The following is a 21,016-nucleotide window of genomic DNA, read 5'->3' as shown; positions in this document are numbered from 1 at the left end:
AAGGATATATAAATGTTTTGAGTCCCCCGAAATGTTTTTCATTACCTCTTTTTTCGACCTTTTAATTTTCTTTTCTTTTTTTAAGGGGGACAAATCTACCTTTTCTAAATATTGGGGGGGGGGACACATCCCGTGCGATATTACTCAAGGTAAAGGAACAATGTTGTTGTCATTTGGTTTCCCTTTCTCTTTTTCCTGGGTAAAACTCACACACACGCGCACACACACATTATATATATACGGTATATATATATATATATATTTTTATATATAGGCCTATATATATATATATAGGCTATAGAAAGCATAGGGTAAGGCTTCATTTTAATCCACAACCGTTTTTCCCCTATAGCGAATCATCAGTCAGTTTCTTTCAGTGTAGCCTATTTTTTTTAATCTAATAATTTAATTTGTTTGGTGCTAATGTTACGGATGTGGTCAGGGGGGTGAAGAAAACCAGACTTTGACTGTTTTCCAGCTTTTATTTTCTGCAGAAGACAAATGAACATTCAATGTGCCTTCTGGACATTTGTTTTCAGCACCTCTGCTCCCTCAGCAATGCAAAACGGCACTGTCTGAGTTCAAAACACATTTATATTACATAGAAATACATTACAATCATCATTTCAATATTTTAACTATATGTAAATATTTATAACCAAGAGCTGCTACAAATGGCTGAAAAACTTCGGTTTTACAGTGTATATTAACAATAAATCTCATTAAAAAAACATGAGAAACAGTATACCAAATGGTAAAACAGTGACACCTAGTGGACAAAATAAACGACAACATGCGGCTGTAAAACAAAACAGAAAGTATGAAAATACAAGGAAAAACATACCTGCAGAAGACAAAAGAACATTCAATGTGCCTTCTGGACATTTGTTTTCTGCACCTCTGCTCCTACACATGCAAAATAATATTATTTCAACTGAGAATATTTGCGGCACTACGTCAATCACGTGACACAGGCGCTGTAGGATATTACATAATTCGCGCCAAAACCGCTACATTCAAACAGTCTCCAAAGTGATATAAAACTCTCAAAACCTAAACAAAATGACTGACGTATTACTATCAACTTAAATAATAATAATAATATAATAATAATAATAATAATAATAATAATAATAATTACAACTTAAATCACTTATTTTCCACAGTAAATAAGGTAATGATGCAGCAACGTTTTTACATACAACTTACCCTCAGCAATGCAAAACGGCACTGTGAGGGACAGATGGAAGGAGCTCCGGTAACCCAGGAGGTACAGAAGCCGCAAAGTGCCAAAAAGGCCATTCTCAAAGGAAACATAAATTTGATAAAATAACAGTAAATATACATAACTCGTTAAGATAAAATTCACAAATACTTAACAGAAATAAATTATAAATGAAATCTCAAGTATAAATTGTAAACTGTACTCAAAAATAAAGTGCATTTTAACTCTGTTACACTAATGCAATGTTGACCACCACTATAGAGCAGTGTTGAAAATATGTAATAGGCCTACAGACCTTGCATGCTCAAAATCCAATTTGATATAGGCCAGGCTATTCTCCACAAAACTCTTTGGACATTCTTAGGGTTAATATATCTAAGACATTTACTTTGTTAGCCTACTTTTTCATTTCATTGACAATCCAACAAAATAAGGACATGATCTTAAGAAAGCTTGCAAGTTGTGCATAATCATGGACTTAGCCTATAATAAATGAACTAGCCAATAGCAGTGACCGTTCAAACAATGGAAAATATGTGAATGTGGAATTTAGTAGAAAAAAACACAAAATGATCTTCATAGCACAGTAAAAGGAAATGTTTTAAAAATGCAAAGTCTTACGGGGTCGGAAAGCAACAGAAAACTATAATTACACATGTTCTGCTCTTGTTAAAGAGGCAAATAATGGCACATCTAGCTTTCCATACAATCCCCCTTTAAGAACGGTAGACTCCCACCCTCCGAACATAGTTCAACACCACTTGTGTCCCTTTCTCCCCGGAGTCTGACTGTTTGCAGCCGCTGCGCTGCATATCACCTCAAGGTAACGTCATTTATAAACGCTGTTTAAAATCAACTCTTTACAGCTCTTTGGTGTTAGATTATTATATCAAAAGTGAGGTTCTATACTATTTCTTTGGGTTGCATGTCGAATTAAGTGTTGTCATTTGGCTCTCTGAGCCATCTCTTACATAATTAGTCCTGTTATTGTGAACCTCTCAGCGACCTAAAGACCACACATGGACACGACAGGCGACTCTTAAATGAGCTCTTTGCCTGCACCTGCCAAGGTTTCTAAATTCTAGGTTAGGACACAATACTTTAAGGACGAAAACTTGTGCTTCCTCACCTCGGGTCAGAGCAGTGGGCAGCTGAAGCCCCACCCTATAGAATCCGGTGTTTTGTCGAGGGGGCCACAAAGGGGTGATGTGAAGAGACATATCTGTAGTATCCTAACTCCGTTCCTTTAAAAGTTTTGAGGCATTAACGGGCATACTTTATCCTGTGACAATAATGCTAAACCGTCTCCAAGTGAAGGCTGGTATAGTCTAATAGTAAAATTACCATTGATTAATTGCTGCAGCTGTAGTCATTTCTTAAAATTAAGTGTTAGGCCTACATCATGGCATTATTGGCTGTATTCAAATATATATTTGAACAACACTTACGATAAGTTCTTGGCTGAAAGATGTCCTATGTGACTGTTATAGCCTACTTCTAGGTATTAGGCTATATCATAATGAAGGCACAAGTATTAATAAAACGAATGAGTTTGTTTGCTTCAGTTGGTTGAGGTTGAGTATACCTTATTTTAAGTAGCCTACATACTACAGGTTTTGTTCAACCAATAGTAAAAATCTTAAAATACGTTAAAATAATTTAATAATTTGAGGTATGAATCCTTAAATGTGAGAAGCTAGAAACAATACATTGCATAGTTTTGTGAAAATGTGTCTATTATAAATTACTTTTTCAGCTATAGAATACAGAAGCCCTAAGCAGACATGCATCAATACATATTATAAACGTCCTTTTCTCATGATAATGATGAATTGTTTTGTTCTTTGAGATCATGACATAATTCCTTCAATAAATCAGCACTGTTTTATTCATTATAAGGAGGTAATTTCAGTTATTTTTCTTGAGTTCTCAACTTATTTTTCTTGTTATCTGGAGATAACAAAGCTGGTTTTCCCATTACATCTGATTAATGTTGTCATGTTAACAGGAGAAATTTCTGTAAATCTACAAAACAAAACAACAGGCTGGTCAATGTGATTGGCCATGCTGCCATTGCCCACTAATGAGCCTATATGTTTGTTTTGTACTTTTGCAACAACTCTGGGAATATAAATAAATAAGTTGAGAGCTCAAGAAAACAACAGAAAATGACTGGCTATTGCGGGAACATGGAGAAAATAAAATGTATGGATGTATGTCAGCTTCGGGCTACCGTACTTATCAATAGTGATCAATAAACTTTAGTTTTAATGTTTTCTTGTTGTATTGATTGCCTGTTATCATACACTGTTTGATAAATCATTCACAACAAATATTTCTTGTAATCTCCACAACTGTTTTTTTTAAATATTAATTTCTAATGTTTTCAATAACTTCATTTCCTTTAAAAGCAGCAGCCTTCCCAGTGCTCTTAAATATTAATATAAGCAGTGTTGTAGTCGAGTCAACACACCCTCGAGTCTGACTCGAGTCCCAATTCCCCAGCACTCGAGTCTGAGTCGAACCTGAGTCACTGAACAAAACTGTGAAGTGAACGTGTGTGCATAGTCTGCAAGTGAACACACGTGTCAGCCGTCACTCCAGACTGAATAAAACATTATGGTCTTACTAAAAAAATGAACTAAAAATCAGTAGACAAGTCTGAGTCCTCCACTCCATCTTCTGAGTCCTCCACTCCATCTTCTGAGTTAATGCTCAAGTCCAAGTCCAAGTCATCTCTGCACGAGTCTGAGTCAGTGGCATGAAAAGAGACTCAGGTTAAAGCTACAGTAATGTACAATATCAATGTTTCATTAACGTTTTGGTTTTAATTAAAAAAATAGATTTCTCCAACAATATTAAATCAACATGTAAAAAGTAGCTGCAGCTTCATCAAATGCGCTTAATACTCGTAGCATAGTTTCTATATATGACTTTTTGGTAAAACATTTACCCCCGTTTTACCTGCACGTCATTGCGCATGCCTGCACTCTCTCTTGCGCGCGCTCTCTCTCTATCTCGCTCCCCCGCTCGCTCTCTCGCTCGCTCTCATGCACGCAGCAATTTCATGAATAAATGAAAAATTAAATACACACAGGTCGGAAGTATACTTGGGCTCCCAACACAGGTATCGTGTGTGGGAAACAGTGCAATGAGATGAAATTGAAATCACTTTTCTATTTTACAATTGTATTTTATATTGACAAAACATCTCGCGATCGACTGAGAATCAGTCAGCGATCTACCTGTCGATCGCGATCGACTGTTTGGGCACCCCTGCACTAACGTTTGAATTAGCGGTATCAGACTGTGTTTCTTTTACGTGTTTACAACTGAACAAGGCTGGGAGATATTGTGAATATGCACATTAACGTTTGAACAATGTTGAGTTATTGTGAATGCACTACGTATAAAACTACGTTTTGAGAGTTAAGAGAAACGTCAAAGAAATAATTTATTATTTGGGGAAATCGTCTTATGTACTTTTGTTTTTGTAGTTTTATACGTTACGTTTTATACGTATTTATATTTATATATTCACAATATCTCCCAGCCTTGTTCAGTTGTAAACACGTTCTATTCTATGCGCCTTATAATCCGGTGCGCCCTATATATGAAAACAGTTCTAAAATAGGCCATTCATTGAAGGTGCGCCTTATAATCCGGTGCGCCTTATAGTGCGGAAAATACGGTACTACCCACCACCTCTAAACCGTTCAGCCTTCCTTACCATTGTATCAAGGAGGTACATTTCTTCTTTCCTTGTGTGTTAATGACATGTCAACAAACCTATTGTCATGTTGCTTACTGCCACTTTAAGTACAAGTACCTCAGATTTGCATTTTGTTGCAGTATTTGAGTAAATACATGTATTGATATTTTATCACAGGTCCATAAACTAAGCTTCGTATTAGCTTCGTGATAAGGGAAATGATTCAGCAAATGTAAACTGATTGAGTGTATGAGGCAACAGCATGTCAAAGCCTGTGACTCTGAAGGGGTGTGACCGCTTTCCTGTTTGATTGTCCCCTTTACCCCCAATCCAGGGAAGCAAAGTACACCACCAGAGGAGGCTGGGCTTAAAGCTGAGGGACTCTTTTAAAGCAAGTCCCTGAGTCTGCCTCTCGAGTTCAATCCATTCCATTCACCATGTTTGGGACAATCATTCTACTATGGATCTGCGTTGTATTCGTCATCCTTCAACTGAAATCCAGGAGACCCAAGAACTTTCCTCCAGGACCCCCTATCCTGCCCATATTGGGAAACATTTTGAACATAAGCTTGGAGAACCCCCTGAAGGACTTTGAGAGGGTGAGTGAAATGCTGAAGTTGCTGAGGCTGCACGTATGATGTCTGAAAAGTGCTTTAAAGGCAGTAAAAATGTTGAATACCTAAGCTTGTGGTCATCCTTCTGCTTTACCTGGCAGAAATACTATAAAGAGTTACTCTTTATTGTCATGGAACCAGGTACAACAAAATTGCGTATGCTCCTTGCCATAAATGTAACATTAAAAAAAGTGAACAGCGACATTAAGTCTGTAATAAATAAAAACAGCAGAGTAGTAAATGAAGACCCAAGAGCTGCAGTATAGGGAGACCGTTAAATGCAAATGTTTCTTAAAGACTACAAATGGAACCAATCAGCTGTAAGTGTAAAATAATAGGTGTAATGTGCAATGTAAGGACAAGGGTTACTCAACACTGCTACCACTGTTTTCATGTGCTTACATGTTTTGAGGTTCTGAATGAAAGGGCAACCTCCCTTTAAAGAAACAGTGTGCCAGAGGACAAGTCAGGATAAGAATAAGAACTTTTGAACCCATGCTATCGACACAAGGGCTGTGGGAAGAGCCGTAGCTGTTGGTTATTAAAAAAAAAATACCTAGAGCACCATACCTGCTTCACAAAAGTCAAGACCTGGAGGGACTGTTACGATATGACTACATGCCACATATATCATCCATTATACATTATCTTCACTCTGTAAACCCTCAAACAGTTATGGAGCTGCTCCCTTCAGGTGTTTAGACATTTGTAGACCAGCTGCATTATTCAAACATTGTTACGACCCTACGAGCTTGTAGGGGGAAAAAGGAAGGAACATTAAGAACCTGTTGTTTCTGGTAAAGTAATTTATAAACAAATAGCTTAAGTGAAATGGTGCAACCGCATCAATATTGAGGCAAAATTCAAGGGCCAATGAGTGCTGTTTAAATCAATAAATAGAGAGAACAGGAAGAAGACTCTTAACTAGGGCTTTGAATAACTAAATACCTCGCTAATAAAAATAAATAGAAATAAACCTAAATTCCTATTGTGACAAACTAGATTTAAAACCAACAAAAACAGCACTCCTAATCTATTGTCTCTGAAGAAAAAGAACAAACGAGTGTGTGTGAATGTGCACCTCTACAAATCGAACTAATACCTGGCCCGATCTGTTCAGGACGAGTGCCTCCAACAAAGTTAAACAGTTTTTTATGTACAGCAAATCTACGACACAAAACTCGAAATAATGCTTATCTTTCCTAATCAGATTTATCGACGAGAGCCTCTGCTTTGGTGTATCTGTTTTGGACATACTAAAGTGAAAATAAAGCCTTAACTGGACAAAGCAGGCAAATTAGTTCTCTGATTTGATTTTAGTGAATTGCCCTTTAAAGACAAATATCCTTCCAGCAGTTTTTCAAATGCTTACATATTTCAAACACTGACCGTGTTATCTTGTTCTCTCCCAGCTGAGGAAGTCTTATGGAAATGTCTACAGTCTGTACATGGGCCCCAAACCAGCTGTGGTCATCAACGGGATGGAGGCCATGAAGGCGGCTATGGTGTACAAGGCCAATGATTTTGCTGGACGGCCCCAAGATCTGTTCATCAATGAAACTACCCAGAGGAAAGGTAAAGCATACCTGATAAGTCTTTGTGTATTCATGCCTAGATTGAAAATAGATGTGGTAAATGCATGTCTTTGAATAAATTAAGGTGGGAAGTTTAGTCTTGGTGCAGTTAAAATATTTTTACCAACAGGAGAGAAACAAACACCTGGGTTCAAAATGAAGGACAGGACGATTAAGCAGGGAGTAAACCTGGCAGCCCTGCCTCACCATGCACTGAATATTGAAGTTTTAATATACAAGATTGTTCGTTTGATGAGAAACAATCACCATAAAGAGCTTCATCCAAATATTAAAACAAAATGTTTCTGCCTCAAGAAATGCAACGATCAATTTTAGATAGTCTTAAATGATCGTCTCCCATTATGTTTTGAAATCTCTTTGTGTAAAAACAACTCCCTGATTTAGCAACGTGTCAAGAGTGACATCCAATAATTAAGAAAATCCATTGAAGTTCTTCAGAAAGTGAATGATTAGACAGGCTAGAGAGTAGACAAGCTTTTCGAAATGGAAAGTAGGAATCACATTGCAAAGTGATATTTTGACCTGTAAGCTCATACTCTTCACTCATCGTGTCACTGCGACTTTTGTAGGAGTGATTCTGGCAGATTATGGCCCCGGCTGGAAGGAGCATCGTCGCTTTGCTCTGATGACTCTGAGAAACTTTGGTATGGGGAAGAATTCAATGGAAGACAGAATCTATGGAGAGATAAAGTACGTCATAAGGCAACTGGAAACGAGCATTGGTATGTCATCTATGGGTCTACACAATACACCATGTTCAAAAACTCACACAGTTTACACACCACACTGGCAAACCAGGGCGAAATATAAACTTTGATTTGTGATACTGATATCTGAGCAGCGGAGATATCAAACAATTGCATAAATGCTTCAGGAATTTATGAATAACCTCACTTCATTTATTTCTCCTGGCCACTATCGACCACTGCTAACTACGTGCGTTTGTCCTGTTAGGTTAAGGCCATGACTTAAAACTGTTGTGTTCTTAAACTTGGTTGGGCCAAACGTTTGACTATTTTTTATCATTTACAGGCAAACCCTTCAGTCCCCAACTCATGTTTCACAACGCAGCCTCCAACATCATCTGCCAGGTTCTGTTTGGGAGACGCTTCGAGTATGACGACAATTTCATCAAAGTGATTGTTGGCTGCTTCACTGAGAATGCCAAGATAGCCAATGGACCATGGGCTATGGTGAGTTAAAGTGTAGTTGTAAAGGTTTTCATATCCCTTTTTTTTTTTACTTACAGGAGCAATATGTAACTCAGACACCTAGTGTTTAAAATGGGTACTGCAGTTCAAATTCAAAACATTGTAGAGACATGTTCTCCCCCGCCCCCTCCTCCCTAAAGGGTTGCCATATCGTGGACACTGAAGCTTCAGTGTTTAGCCAGCTCTGCATCGATCTGTGAACCTTTCTGTGTTCTAACCTCTCTCCATTTTTCAAAAGCATCTCCAATATTGATCCTAGTTTGAGCACGTTTCTGCTCGTGGAGCTTATTACAAACATGCAGAGGCTTTTTAGGTCGGGTACAATCACTTCTATCTGAACCACTTCTCTTGCCCGCTTCCATCGCTGCAACACCTGTTGGTTTGACCTGATAACGTCTCACATCTCAAACCGAGGGGCGTCCAAAACGGCTGCATGGGGTGCTTTAAAACCGCCTTCCTCCTCTGGTCAAAACAAAAACAGACCATTCATGACCAGTATCGAGATTAGAAGGAGGACATACTGGTTGTGCATTGTTGTCAGAGAGTCCATCGCTTCAAAAAATCATGTATCCTTAATGTCTGATGATATATTATAGTAATTTTATGATTTAAATCAGTAGGTTTCTTACATACAGCTCCTTTAAGTTGATTTTTGCCTTAACATTTCATGCAATCCTTCCCTTAGCATATAACCAGTAGTGTTGTACAGGGCATACACAGGGACACAGCATGTAACTACTTTATTTTTCAGTCTCCCTAGCGTGTCATAGTTTACAACATGCCATTTTTGTTCCTCTCATCTTAATAAAGAACTGGTCCACTCATTGAACAGCTCCACTCTGGAGTTTTACTGTTTGCACAGCTAGAAGCACATGTGGAAGTTTTTTAAGACGAAAAATTTATGTTGGAGATGATGATTTTTTTTTTATTAACTTACAATGTTTTGCTGTTTTTAGAGCTGAGTTTATCTGTTACTTTGTATGATGTTATGATTTGCTGTGGCTCAGTTGGTAGAGTCGGTCATCTCTCAACCAGAAGGTTGGGGTTCGATCCCAAGCTCCTGCAGCTACAGGTCCGATGTGTCCTTGGACAAGACACTTAACCCCAAGAATTTGCATGAATGAATTAGTTACTTCTGATGGTTTCACTTCATAGTAACCTCTGTCATCAGTGTGTGAATGTGTAGGTGTGACATGCGGTGTAAAAACACTTTGAGTAGTCAGAAGACTAGAAAAGAACAATACAAGCTCAAATCCATTTACCATCTCTAAACAATTTGTGCCCAGAAGTTGATACAGACAAACTAATATATCGACTCCTTTTTTGTTTTAACAGCTGTATGACTCTCTTCCCATGATCCGTGGTCTGCCACTGCCCTTCAACAAGGCCTTTAAGAATGTTGAGGTATGTTAATGAGCCCTAATGAGTTATTGTAAGGACAACATAAGACTAAAAAAAGCATATGAAAACACTCTGTGTGTATAGAAAATAAACTCAAATGATGAATGCTTGTTTGGTGTTTGTAGACTTGTCAGAAACTTGCAAAAGGTTTGTTGGTGGAGCACAAGAAGACCAGAGTCCCTGGAGATCCACGAGACTTTGTTGACTGCTACATGGATGAACTTGATAAGGTGTGTTCAGCCCTTAACATATTGATATTTTTTGCCCCTGTTTTGTGAAGCTCCCTCTGTGTGTTAACACACCGTGGTCTCATGCCGTTGCGGATTAAAAAAAAAAAAAAAATCCTTTATTTTAGCAGTGAGGACCCACTGAGACCGAGGTCTCTTTTCCAGGGGTGCCCTGCAGCAATACAATAATTGAATCAGCACAAATATAAACATATTAAAAGTTAACATTAATAGCATCTAGACACTGAAACACACATTCACACATGTAAACCATGTCCATTTGAATTAATTCACATTCTGAAACAGTTGCAATTTCCTTCCTGAGGTAGTTTGGACACTAGATCTTTAAAAACGCTGTTTGAAACAAGAAAGAAGGACGAAATGTACAAAGGCTTAAAGATGGTTTCCAGGTTGGGAAACAATCATTTACAAGATATCAGAGATGCTCACTAACTGTTGAGCACTTAAATTCCTCATTGTCTTGTTTAACTATTTCTTCTTTTGATTTCTGTGAAGTGAATTGCTGTGATTGTGTATGGCTTGCTCTCAGGTTATGTGACCACTGTTGTAATGTTGACAAGTTAGCATTCAAAAGTCAGCTTTTAATCAAATGTTATTGTGACTTTCAAAGTAGAGAAACTGAAGCATCATTCAGCCAAACCTCGAGCAAGTCTTCTTTTTTAAGAAAATTAACTTACTGACTTGTGCGATGTCAATGGAGCTGTATCAAAGTAGCATGTCTTTTAAAGGATAGTGTATGTACGTGTATGTGTGCTCAGTTTTATGTACACTTTATTGCCCCTGTATAATTTGTGTTTGTGGCTCTAAGTAAAGAGTGATTGCATATAATAGCCTCAAACAAGTATTCTGTCTTTAGAGGGGCGAGGATCCTGCTTCATTTTCAGAAGAACAGTTGCGTATGTTCGCTCTTGATCTTCACTTTGCTGGGACTGACACGACCTCCAACACCATACTGACTGGTTTCCTCTACCTTTCAACGTACCCACACATACAAGGTAGGTGAATGTGTTTTCTTGCTTTTCTGGTGCTTCCCAGGAATAGGCCATTTTTTAATGGAAGACGAGTTAAAAAAGTGTGTGCTGAAAAGGCCCATAAGGCTGTGAAAAAGCAACTTTTGAAGAGCAGCTCACCAGCCAACAATATATCTGACGTGTTTCTGCTAATGCGGATAAAACTCTCAGAGACACTGAAAGTTGTGTTCAAGCAGCCTATAATCCTGCAATAAAGGAGGTTTTAGCATGGTCTGTCCCCTCTCACACAGTGTTGCTAAATCCCTTAGTTTGCTGGTATAACACTACTACATAGTCTTTATAAATGTATTGCACTCATTTCTTGTAAATGTATTGTAAAAAATAAACAAAACATCACAGCACAAATTAAATGCAGTTATCAGAAACCAGGATACTAGTATGTATCATGTATACAGGGATATTAAAGGGATACTTCACCTAACATGAATCTGTATTGACAATGGGTCATATATGTAGTAGAAATGTGAAAGACATTTTGAAGTTGGTGCCTTCTTGACTGAGAAAAGGCAGAAAGTGTCTTTTTGGCACATGTGGATGAAAGACACCAAATTCCAGAATGAACAGCACCGCAGGCCACTCCCACTAAGGTCAGGTTTACAGACATATACTTCAACACAAAAGGCCGTTTCATCAACTGATTCCGAGATTTCTTCCAGAAGGAATTAGCATCTTGGAAATTCCTGGCAGAAAGCAGACTATGTCTGGGGAGATTTTTGCATCATCAGAAGCTCCTTTTCAGACTTAGAAATACAAAGATTTCCAAAAAAATTCAAAAATACTACCAGGTTTCTAATGATACAAAGCTTAATGCAAATGAGTGAAGTATGCCTTTAATAACAAGGTTTCTCTGTGTGCATGTAAACACCATTATCCTGTATATGATCAAATCTGGGATAAGGTTCATCCTAATGGTCCATATTTATGCGCACAATGTTTGCTGATAGAAACACATGTTCTGACTGTCACTTCAGTCTACTGAACATACAGCTAAAATATCGGTCATTATGCATACTTCCTCAATGTAGAGCATTTTAGTGTTAAGAATATCAGTACTGGCTCTGATTTTTTGGACCCAAACTTGACCCAGGGCAAAGTGTCTTGTAGCGCAGTGCAGGGGCCTTTCCTAATTTCCTCCAGCTATAGTAGTCATTTTGACGACAGAAAATCACTGTGCAACGATTCAACTTAAACCTAAAGTCTACAGTGCAGTATATTCCTGCTAATTAAGAGGTGCATTAGTAAAATGGTTAAACATAGGCAAGTTCACAATTCGCTAAAAACTCAAGACCAACACCAGGCTCTCTGTCATGAGCTCTCACCCTGATGCGCTGGCTCTCTAAAAATAAAAGCAAAAAATGCAATCGTGAACACTCGCACACTCTCCTTTACATTAATATTAACCCTCAAACATAAATACCATTGCTAATGACCATCAAGCCCACAGATATACATAAGGACTGTTCAGTGTATATTATACACATTGACAAGATAACCAAGGACCCCCACAGCAAAAGTAAGATCTTACGATTTAATGAGTGTGGATTTAATGAACACTCTGATTGTTTCTGATGTTGCAAGAACACTTCAAGGAATTAGAACTTCAATCCAAGCATCAACAGATTAAATACAGTGGTGTGTGTGTGTGTGTGTGTGTGTGTGTGTGTGTGTGTGTGTGTGTGTGTGTGTGTGTGTGTGTGTGTGTGTGTGTGTGTGTGTGTGTGTGTGTGTGTGTGTGTGTGTGTGTGTGTGTGTGTGTGTGTGTGTGTGTGTGTGTGTGTGTGTGTGTGTTTGTGTGTGTGTGTGTGCTGTGAGTATCCAGATGCACAATGGAAGGAGAAATGTTACCGGCCAAGCAAATAAAGTGGAACATGAATTAAAATGTGACAGGGTAATAAAGGGTGATGATGGTTATTGAGTAGAGATAATACATCAAAACGAACACAGCTAGACAATCAAAGCAGGTAAACATGAATTAGATTTTTTTTGTACTGAAATGACTTAATGATCAACAGAAGGTACATAAGTAATAAAATAAAAACAACTAATTTAATTTGGATGATTCCACTTTCCAGCAACATGTGAATGACATATTTCTTGATCTCCTTTGTGTTTCTCAGAGCGCTGTCAGCAGGAGATAGACTCCGCTCTGGAGGGGAAGGATCGGGCCAGTTTTGATGACAGACACAACATGCCGTACATGCAGGTAAACAGTCGTTTCACTTACTGTGGTCACAAAGGCCTGAGTAAGTGGTACATGTGATAAAGACAATCGGTTGCCAAAGTGAAGTGATAAATGAATAAATCTGTTAAACACTGTTGAATGGTACTGGAGATTCATCATAATCAGTGCTCTAAAACAACATTCAGTCTTTATCGAGTGATTTTTCAGCAACTGCTTCATTGCAACTTTAATCTTTTAATTATAATTTCAGAACCTGTAAAAATGTATTCTGCCCAAAGTCAGATCAAGTGTAAAAGCTTGAGTTTAACTCTGTCCTTTTTATCCAGGCTGTGATCCATGAAGTGCAGAGGGTAGCCAACACTGTTCCGCTCAGCGTCTTCCACTGTACAACCAAAGACACAGAGCTCATGGGATATTCCCTCCCCAAGGTTAGAAACAACTGGTTTGACCTTATATGCAATTAGAATCTGTTTGAGTTTAATTATCATAAGGGTGCAGTTTAGTGTCTGAAAAGGTAGGTTAGATATTTTACCATTAAATCCTTCTATTATTTATACCACATGATCACAGTAAGTGCACTAACATGACCTTCAATCTGAACCTCCTACATTTATATCCTTTCTTCTTTTGCTCTAATTTCACCTCAGGGAACGCTGGTCATCCCGAACCTGGGCTCAGTGCTGAATGAGGAGGGACAATGGAAATTCCCCAATGAATTCAACCCTGAAAACTTCCTCAACGACAAGAGAGAGTTTTTTAAACCAGAGGCTTTCATGCCATTCTCTGCAGGTATGTGAGCATGAAAAATAACACACAGTTCAGGCTTGTTGTGACACAGCTTCAGTGACGTTCAGAGGAAGAGTGGATTTAATCACACTATTGTTGTATTCTTTTTTTTTAAAAACCACTTCAGGTCCTCGGATGTGTCTCGGAGAGAGTCTGGCTCGTATGGAGCTCTTCCTCATCCTGGTGACGCTGCTGAGGAAGTTTAAGTTCAGCTGGCCTGAGGATGCAGGAGAGCCAAACTACGCTCCAGTCTATGGAGTCACCCTGACTCCCAAACCCTACAACATGATAGTCACACTCAGGGACAGCCAGTAAGGCGATCAACAGGAGACCAACCTGGATTAACACAGACAGCCATTAAAGGGAGCATTCAGACTTTTTGAACTGGGGATATATTGGATACTTATTAGTGACTGTACTACGTTCAGAAGATACAATCAGCACTGATCTTGTTTGGAAAAGCTGGCCAGAGTACTGAGACAGGAAGTTATGTACTGCTGTACACAGGGCATGCAGAAGACACAATAAAGCCTCTTAGATAAAGTTTTCCACAAAAAAAGCACAATATTTTTGATTATTTTCAGTGCTTCAAGCGTAAAGATCTTCCTCAGGCTTGGGGAAAAGTTTGTGGACCTTTTCTCTGCAGTTAGTACATTTCTTGTGGAGCTGTATGCATTTTGCCTGGATGTGCGCACAGTAGTTTTCACTATTTTTAGTACCTCACCTTTAAACAAAGTGCCAAAAGGAATGGACCGTCAAATATCAAGGTGAAGTGCTTACATTGATTTGTAGGACTTTTGAAGTAGTTTGAGGCCCGTGTTTCTCATGAACCTGTCTGCTTAGCTTAGCTTAGCTTCTAGGGAGCGTGCCTATGTTCCCACAGCCCTATGTTCCCACATTTCCTTTTTCATAAATTCCTATCAGATTTTATCACGCTTTCTCCCAATTTGGTAGCCAATTACACCCAACCTATTGTCCAGTAGCAATAGCTAAATCTGGTGCGCGAAATAAAATTACTCACTCATTCATTCATTTACTATAAAGTGCTTCCAAAAACATCTTGTGGGAGGATAGGGCTTAAATTGAAGGGAACACAAGACCAATTTTGAAAATGTCCTAGAAATGTGGGAACATACGGTTTAATTTTGAGAAAAATCTTAGAAATGTGGGAACATAGGGCTGACCCCAGTTTGTATGTAGGTTCTCAGGTTGGCTTCTTCAAACATTGACCCCACTGACTGTTGTCTACTATTATACAGTACATTCCCTGTTAATAATGTCCTCATACAACCAAGCTTAAAGAAGCTCTAACCTCATAAAACCCAACTGCAAGGGTGAAACCAAGAAGGGCTTGTTCTATTAACGGCACATAAGAAAACATCGAGAGCCAAAGGTAACTTTAATCTGATGTAATCTTACTCTCGCCCTAGCAAAGAATAAATGGTTGGCTGCTTGTCCCAGCCTTATGACAACATCTTATCTCTTTAGGTTTAACTCCTATACATTCATCTGAATACAGTGACACATTCCAAAAACACAGCAACTATGCTGTCTTTCTGATTCCCACCTCTTTGTCAGTAGATACTAGTTAGAAAGAGCAATAAGATAAAAATGCCTTCACCTATCTCACCTCAAAAAGAGCAAAAGGTTGTAATGTGTTTTTTTTTGTTGTGAATGTAAGAGTTCAGGAGAGTTGTCGATGTCTATTCGATGTTTGGCGACTTTTCAATTTTAACCAACACTATTGAGAAGGCTCTCTTACCAAAGCAATCATAAAAAACACACTCCTCTTTGTGTTATATCACAAGCATATGCCTTCAGCTCATAACAAGCTAATGCCAACAAGCTAACATCATGCTAAGCTAAGCTAGGCTTTGTGTGGCCAGAACTCGCAACATGCTGCTAAAAAATCAGAACAAAATCCACTAAGTCTCCTCAGCTACCTCATGCTAACAACAACATGACATGCAGTTGGGTAAACAACATCACCAACATTATGTTTTGAAGATTCTGATGGTACCATCTTTAACTCTTTCATAGTCCTTTAATTGAATTCCTTTTAGTGTGACAAGGAAAAAAATACCTGATAGACACTAACAACACTGACACCAACACTACTGCTACCTTACCAAGCCTCTAAAATAACATCACCTCTGGAACAGTTTTTTAGTTAAGTTTTTAAGGGCACACTCACTTTGAGTGTGGATTGACCCTGCTGACCTTTCCAATCAGAGGTGTTTATGTAATGGATATAAGATTGTGCACTAAGTTAAATTAATAATACATGTTAAAACTAGTGTCTTTCTAAAATGTTGTATATCCTTTAAAAACGCTAAAAAGCTAGTAATAATTTAATGTTAATTCATGCTGCTAAGTTTAAGTTTAAAAGCATATCGGTAATTGATTGGTTTGGTCTTAAGCTTTTGTTATTGTTTTACACTTCCGGTTTTACGCCAGCAGGGGGAGCGTGTTGTCTGAGCCTCATTCATTACACCATTGAATGAAAGCCAGCAACAACGTGTTTGTTTGTTTCTTCTTTATTTCTCCCCTTACAGGTAAGAATACTGGTTAAAAGTGAATAAAACCAAGTATAAATGTGTTGTAAGTTTCCGGGAACAAGTTAGTGATATGTTTTCTGTATACAAAGTAATTTCAGTATGTTTATGAAGCAGTTTAAGCATGAATGTGTTTGCCGTGATGCGTGCATGCTAGCTTGAATCACACAGACAGAGCGCAATGGAGACACGTGTAGTGCGTCTACTGAGAGTGTGTTATTTAAGTTATATCGGTCAGTTGAACAATTACAGTTACATGGTACAGTTTAAAGAAATATCACTCTGCAAGTGTGTATGTGTATAACTACTAAAGCAACTAAGAAAGGGTTAAATGTGTTTACATAAAATAAGCAGTAGATCATACAGTATTGAGAAATACTAGCCTGTTATATGACATGTAAAGGTATTAAACAGTGCATGTATGTTCATCTAAGTGTATAATACTGTCCAATGATAATATGATGTGTTATTGCATATTATTCATTACACCATTAAATGAAAGCCAGCAACAACGTGTTTCTTTCTTTCTTCTTTATTTTTCCCCTTACAGTACGCTGTACAGGGGTGTAACATTTACATTGGACCATTGGAAGGTCCAAAAACAATGAAACAACCTCAGCAAATAGACAATAGATAAACACAAGTTGTATACATGTAAAATTCAAAAATAAATATAATGTAATTTGCATTTAAATAGGCATATTAATGCTGTAGAGTAGCTGCTTATGAATATAAGGATGTATTACACTGCCTGGATTATTGCACTAGAATAAATGCAATTACCGCTATGGGATGATTTGCGAAATGTGCAACTGTTATATCTTTTTTATGTTGAGCTATAATGTGGTTTTAAAGTACTGTGTATGTCATTAAGTAGATAAACAGTATGTTTGTTTCATGCTTGTGTACTCTGAGACTGTCGGCCCAGGAAAAGAAAACAGCATCAGTTTTATTTACATAACTTCAAGTCCCAAATGATAAACCTTCAAGTCCCAAATGACAAATCTTCAAGTCCCAAATGACAAATCTTCAAGTCCCAAATGACAAATCTTCAAGTCCCAAATGACATATCTTCAAGTCCCAAATGACAAAGCCAAAGGCATTATGACAGGAGAAATGGAAGAATCAAGGTTTGATGTTTTTGAGTGAGACAGCAGTCTTCATGAGTCATTACCCTTTTCAAGGGATACACAATTATTTTCTGATATCAAAACCTTTTATAACTTTCAACACAGTTTTCTGCTCATTTGTGTACAGATTATTTACATGGATTTATTTCATCCTAATTACAAGAACCATTAAGTTTTACCGCTTCTGAAATCAACATTTAATCACGCCTACTTCCATTGAGGTGGCCAATAGCTTCGTAATTATGACATCATCTCATCAGCTTGTCATTTGGGCAGAGATGTCCACGTGGGCCAAATGCAGATTTATTCAAGGCCTTTATTAGAAAAAGAGCCCGAATAATTGAAATATTTCCCAGCAGGAATGTGTGATGGTTAAACAAGAAACAGATTGAGAGGGTCATTGAGTAGATTGGGTGGGTTGGATCACAAAACACTGTTATGTGTATAGAAGGAAAACTACTACAGAGTAGTAAGGCCATGTCGGAGAAATGTTTTCTTAGATGAAAGTCGTTAATTTACAAAAATAAAGGCGTTCATTTTGGATTTAAAATTTGTGAATTTATTTAAATTTGGCTATGTTTAGAATTATCATTCTGAAAGGTTGTATCAGAAGAGCAGCTCTCAAAGTGGTTTCTCCAGAGAGACAACTTCCCTCCAAGTCAGCGCGGTCTCTCTTTCTCTGGAAATGCCCCAGTTTGTTTCTGTTTCTTTTCAGGGTCCTGATACTCGTCATGACAATGTGAAGCTGATGTGCTAAAAGATGAAGTATTTCCGCATTTGTGAAACCTTTACTGAAGTATAACTTCACAAGATACTCCACGTTCCTCATTTTCGTGCAGGCGGCTGCTCCTCTGATATAACTATAGATTAAAAATAAAGACTTTATTCTTGTAACTTTATGACTTTAATCTCAAAGTCTCAGATTTATCCCGCCTTATTGTGGCCCTAATTCTCCTTTGTACAAAACAAGGGATGAACAATTTTTTTTTTGTTCTTAAATTTGGATAAGTGTCATGCTTTTGTGTACTTACTACATACATTTGTATTCAAATAATAATATTCAGTATGCATGCCAACCACATGTTATGTATTTAATGTAACTCATTTATTTAAGGATATGTAATGGCATTTAATGGATTTTTCTGGGGGGTTAATATGAGGAACTTGTATTTTTTTTTAAGTCTGGTGTAACATTCCTTTTCTAATTGTATTAATTGAGTTGAACTCCAATGTTTCCCGTCTATTTGTGTGTCTCATAATAACATATTTAAAAAGTGAAAAACGGTGTCAAGAAAATCACTCAAACTTAATGAAAGATGGTGCAGTTTGGACCTCAGTTGTTTAAAAACGTGACAGAACAAAGATAAAGAAAATGTGTTTGAAAAGTACTTTATGGACTTTCAACACTATTTTCAAGTCACTCACTCACAACCCAATGAACAGCTCTGCCGACCCACCAGTTGAGAACCACTGGTTTAGGACATTTAACCAGCTGTCAAGAGGTGTTAAACATTATAAACTTACTTCTGTGTAGTGAAATGTTAAAGTGCATTTACCCCAAAGAATCTACAAAAGCCTTGTATCATTTCCAGGTAGTTGAACCTAAGTAGTTCTCCTTACTGTCTTTACAATTGTAATCTTCTTTTACTTCTTAATGTTGTCTTATCTCTTACCATTCTTTTAAAACTATGAAACTATCCTCAATTTCGGTATGTTGCTTTTATCCAGCTCTTATTCCCTTTTTGTTGTTTGTACTTTCTCTTTAATTACAGTAAGTTACTGTTTTATTTCCTTTAACCGCTCTTAAGGCACTTATTAATATTTATGTTCTAAGTTAGTATTCTTTTTTATCTTACTAACTTTGTCTATTTTTATTATCATTACTATTATATGTATCATATATTTACTGGTTTCTTTTGTCTTTTGGTTATCTTATGATGGTTCTTATGATGGTTCTCTTACGATGGTTCTTATGATGGTTCTGATGATGGTTCTTATGATGGTTCTCTTACGATGGTTCTTATGATGGTTCTGATGATGGTTCTTATGGGGTTTCTTATGAAGGCTCTTATGATGGTTCTTATGATGGTTCTTATGATGGTTCTGATGATGGTTCTTATGATGGCTTTTATGATGGTTCTTATGATGGTTCTGATGATGGTTCTTATGATGGCTTTTATGATGGTTCTTATGATGGTTTTTATAATGGTTCTTATGATGGTTCTTATGGTGGTTCTTATGGTGGTTTTTATGATGGTTCTTATGGTGGATCTTATGGTGATTCTTATGATGGTTCTCTTATGATGGTTCCTATGATAGTTCTTATGGTAGTTTTTATGATGGTTCCTATGATAGTTCTTATGACGGTTCTTTTGATGGTTCTTATGATGGTTCTTATGATGGTTCTAATGATGGTTCTTATGATGGTTCTGATGATGGTTCTTATGATGGTTCTTATGATGGTGGTTCTTATTATGGTTCTTATGAAGGTTCACATGATGCTTCTTATTATGGCTTTTATAATTGTTCTCTTATAATGGTCCTTATGATGGTTCTGATGATGGTTCCTATGGTGGTTCTTATGATAGTTATGATGGTTCTTTTGATGGTTCTTATGATGGTTCTGATGATGGTTCTTTTGATGGTTCTGATGATGGTTCTTATGACGGTTCTTATGATGGTTCTGATGATGGTTCTTTTGATGGTTCTTATGATGGTTCTGATGATGGTTCTTTTGATGGTTCTGATGATGGTTCTTATGATGGTTCTTATGATGGTTCTGATGATGGTTCTGATGATGGTTCTTATGATGGTTCTGATGATGGTTCTTATGATGGTTCTTATGATGGTTCTTGTGATGTTCTGATGATGGTTCTGATGATGGTTCTTATGATGGTTGGGTTAAACATGATTGTTAAGTATTTTGCTGTATGGGTTCTTTGCTGTTGGATTGTCTTTTATTGTTCTGGTCATTTTGCATTGTCTTTATTCTTGCCGTTGTGTTTGCTCTTCTGTGTTTGGTTTCTTTTGCTTTGTTCTTTTTTATGCCTTTGCTGTCAGTCAGAGCACGTTGCTAACCCGTGTTTTTAAAGGTGCTTTATAAATAAAGTTATTATTGCTATTAGTATGTTTCCATTTCATTCTATGTACTATATACGACCTTTCTTACAGAATCACTCACTTGATACTTTATGTAGTTGGATTTAAATGCAAAATCTGGGATGGCATTATAAATGATGTCACTTTTTATATGCTTCTACACCCAACATGATATAATATAAAGCTCAAACCAGATCACTGATTACAATCACAAGTGGTTACTGAAT

The 21,016-nt window shown here is 37.4% G+C and overlaps 1 protein-coding gene across 2 annotated transcripts; it reads left to right on the top strand.

Moving 5' to 3' along the window:
- Nucleotides 1-28: 28 nt before the first annotated feature.
- Nucleotides 29-17,072, top strand: LOC109988895 (cytochrome P450 2F2). Of its 2 annotated transcripts, none has more exons than XM_020640496.3 (12): nucleotides 29-149; nucleotides 5,272-5,536; nucleotides 6,964-7,126; nucleotides 7,716-7,868; nucleotides 8,179-8,339; nucleotides 9,693-9,761; nucleotides 9,884-9,988; nucleotides 10,863-11,001; nucleotides 13,155-13,240; nucleotides 13,546-13,647; nucleotides 13,867-14,008; nucleotides 14,133-17,072. In XM_020640496.3, exons 2-12 carry the CDS (start codon nucleotides 5,375-5,377, stop codon nucleotides 14,318-14,320), a joined length of 1,470 nt encoding a protein of 489 aa, XP_020496152.1. In that variant the 5' UTR covers nucleotides 29-149; nucleotides 5,272-5,374; the 3' UTR covers nucleotides 14,321-17,072. The 2 variants fall into 2 exon arrangements, with proteins under 2 accessions (XP_020496152.1, XP_065812545.1); XM_065956473.1 differs by lacking the exon at nucleotides 29-149 and adding an exon at nucleotides 1,938-2,048.
- Nucleotides 17,073-21,016: the final 3,944 nt, after the last annotated feature.

The sequence above is a fragment of the Labrus bergylta genome, chromosome 7, assembly GCF_963930695.1.
Source record: "Labrus bergylta chromosome 7, fLabBer1.1, whole genome shotgun sequence".
In the NCBI taxonomy this organism is placed as follows: Eukaryota; Metazoa; Chordata; class Actinopteri; order Labriformes; family Labridae; genus Labrus; species Labrus bergylta.
Note: the sequence above shows the minus strand (reverse complement) of the source record. Positions and strands in the feature narration are given on the sequence as shown.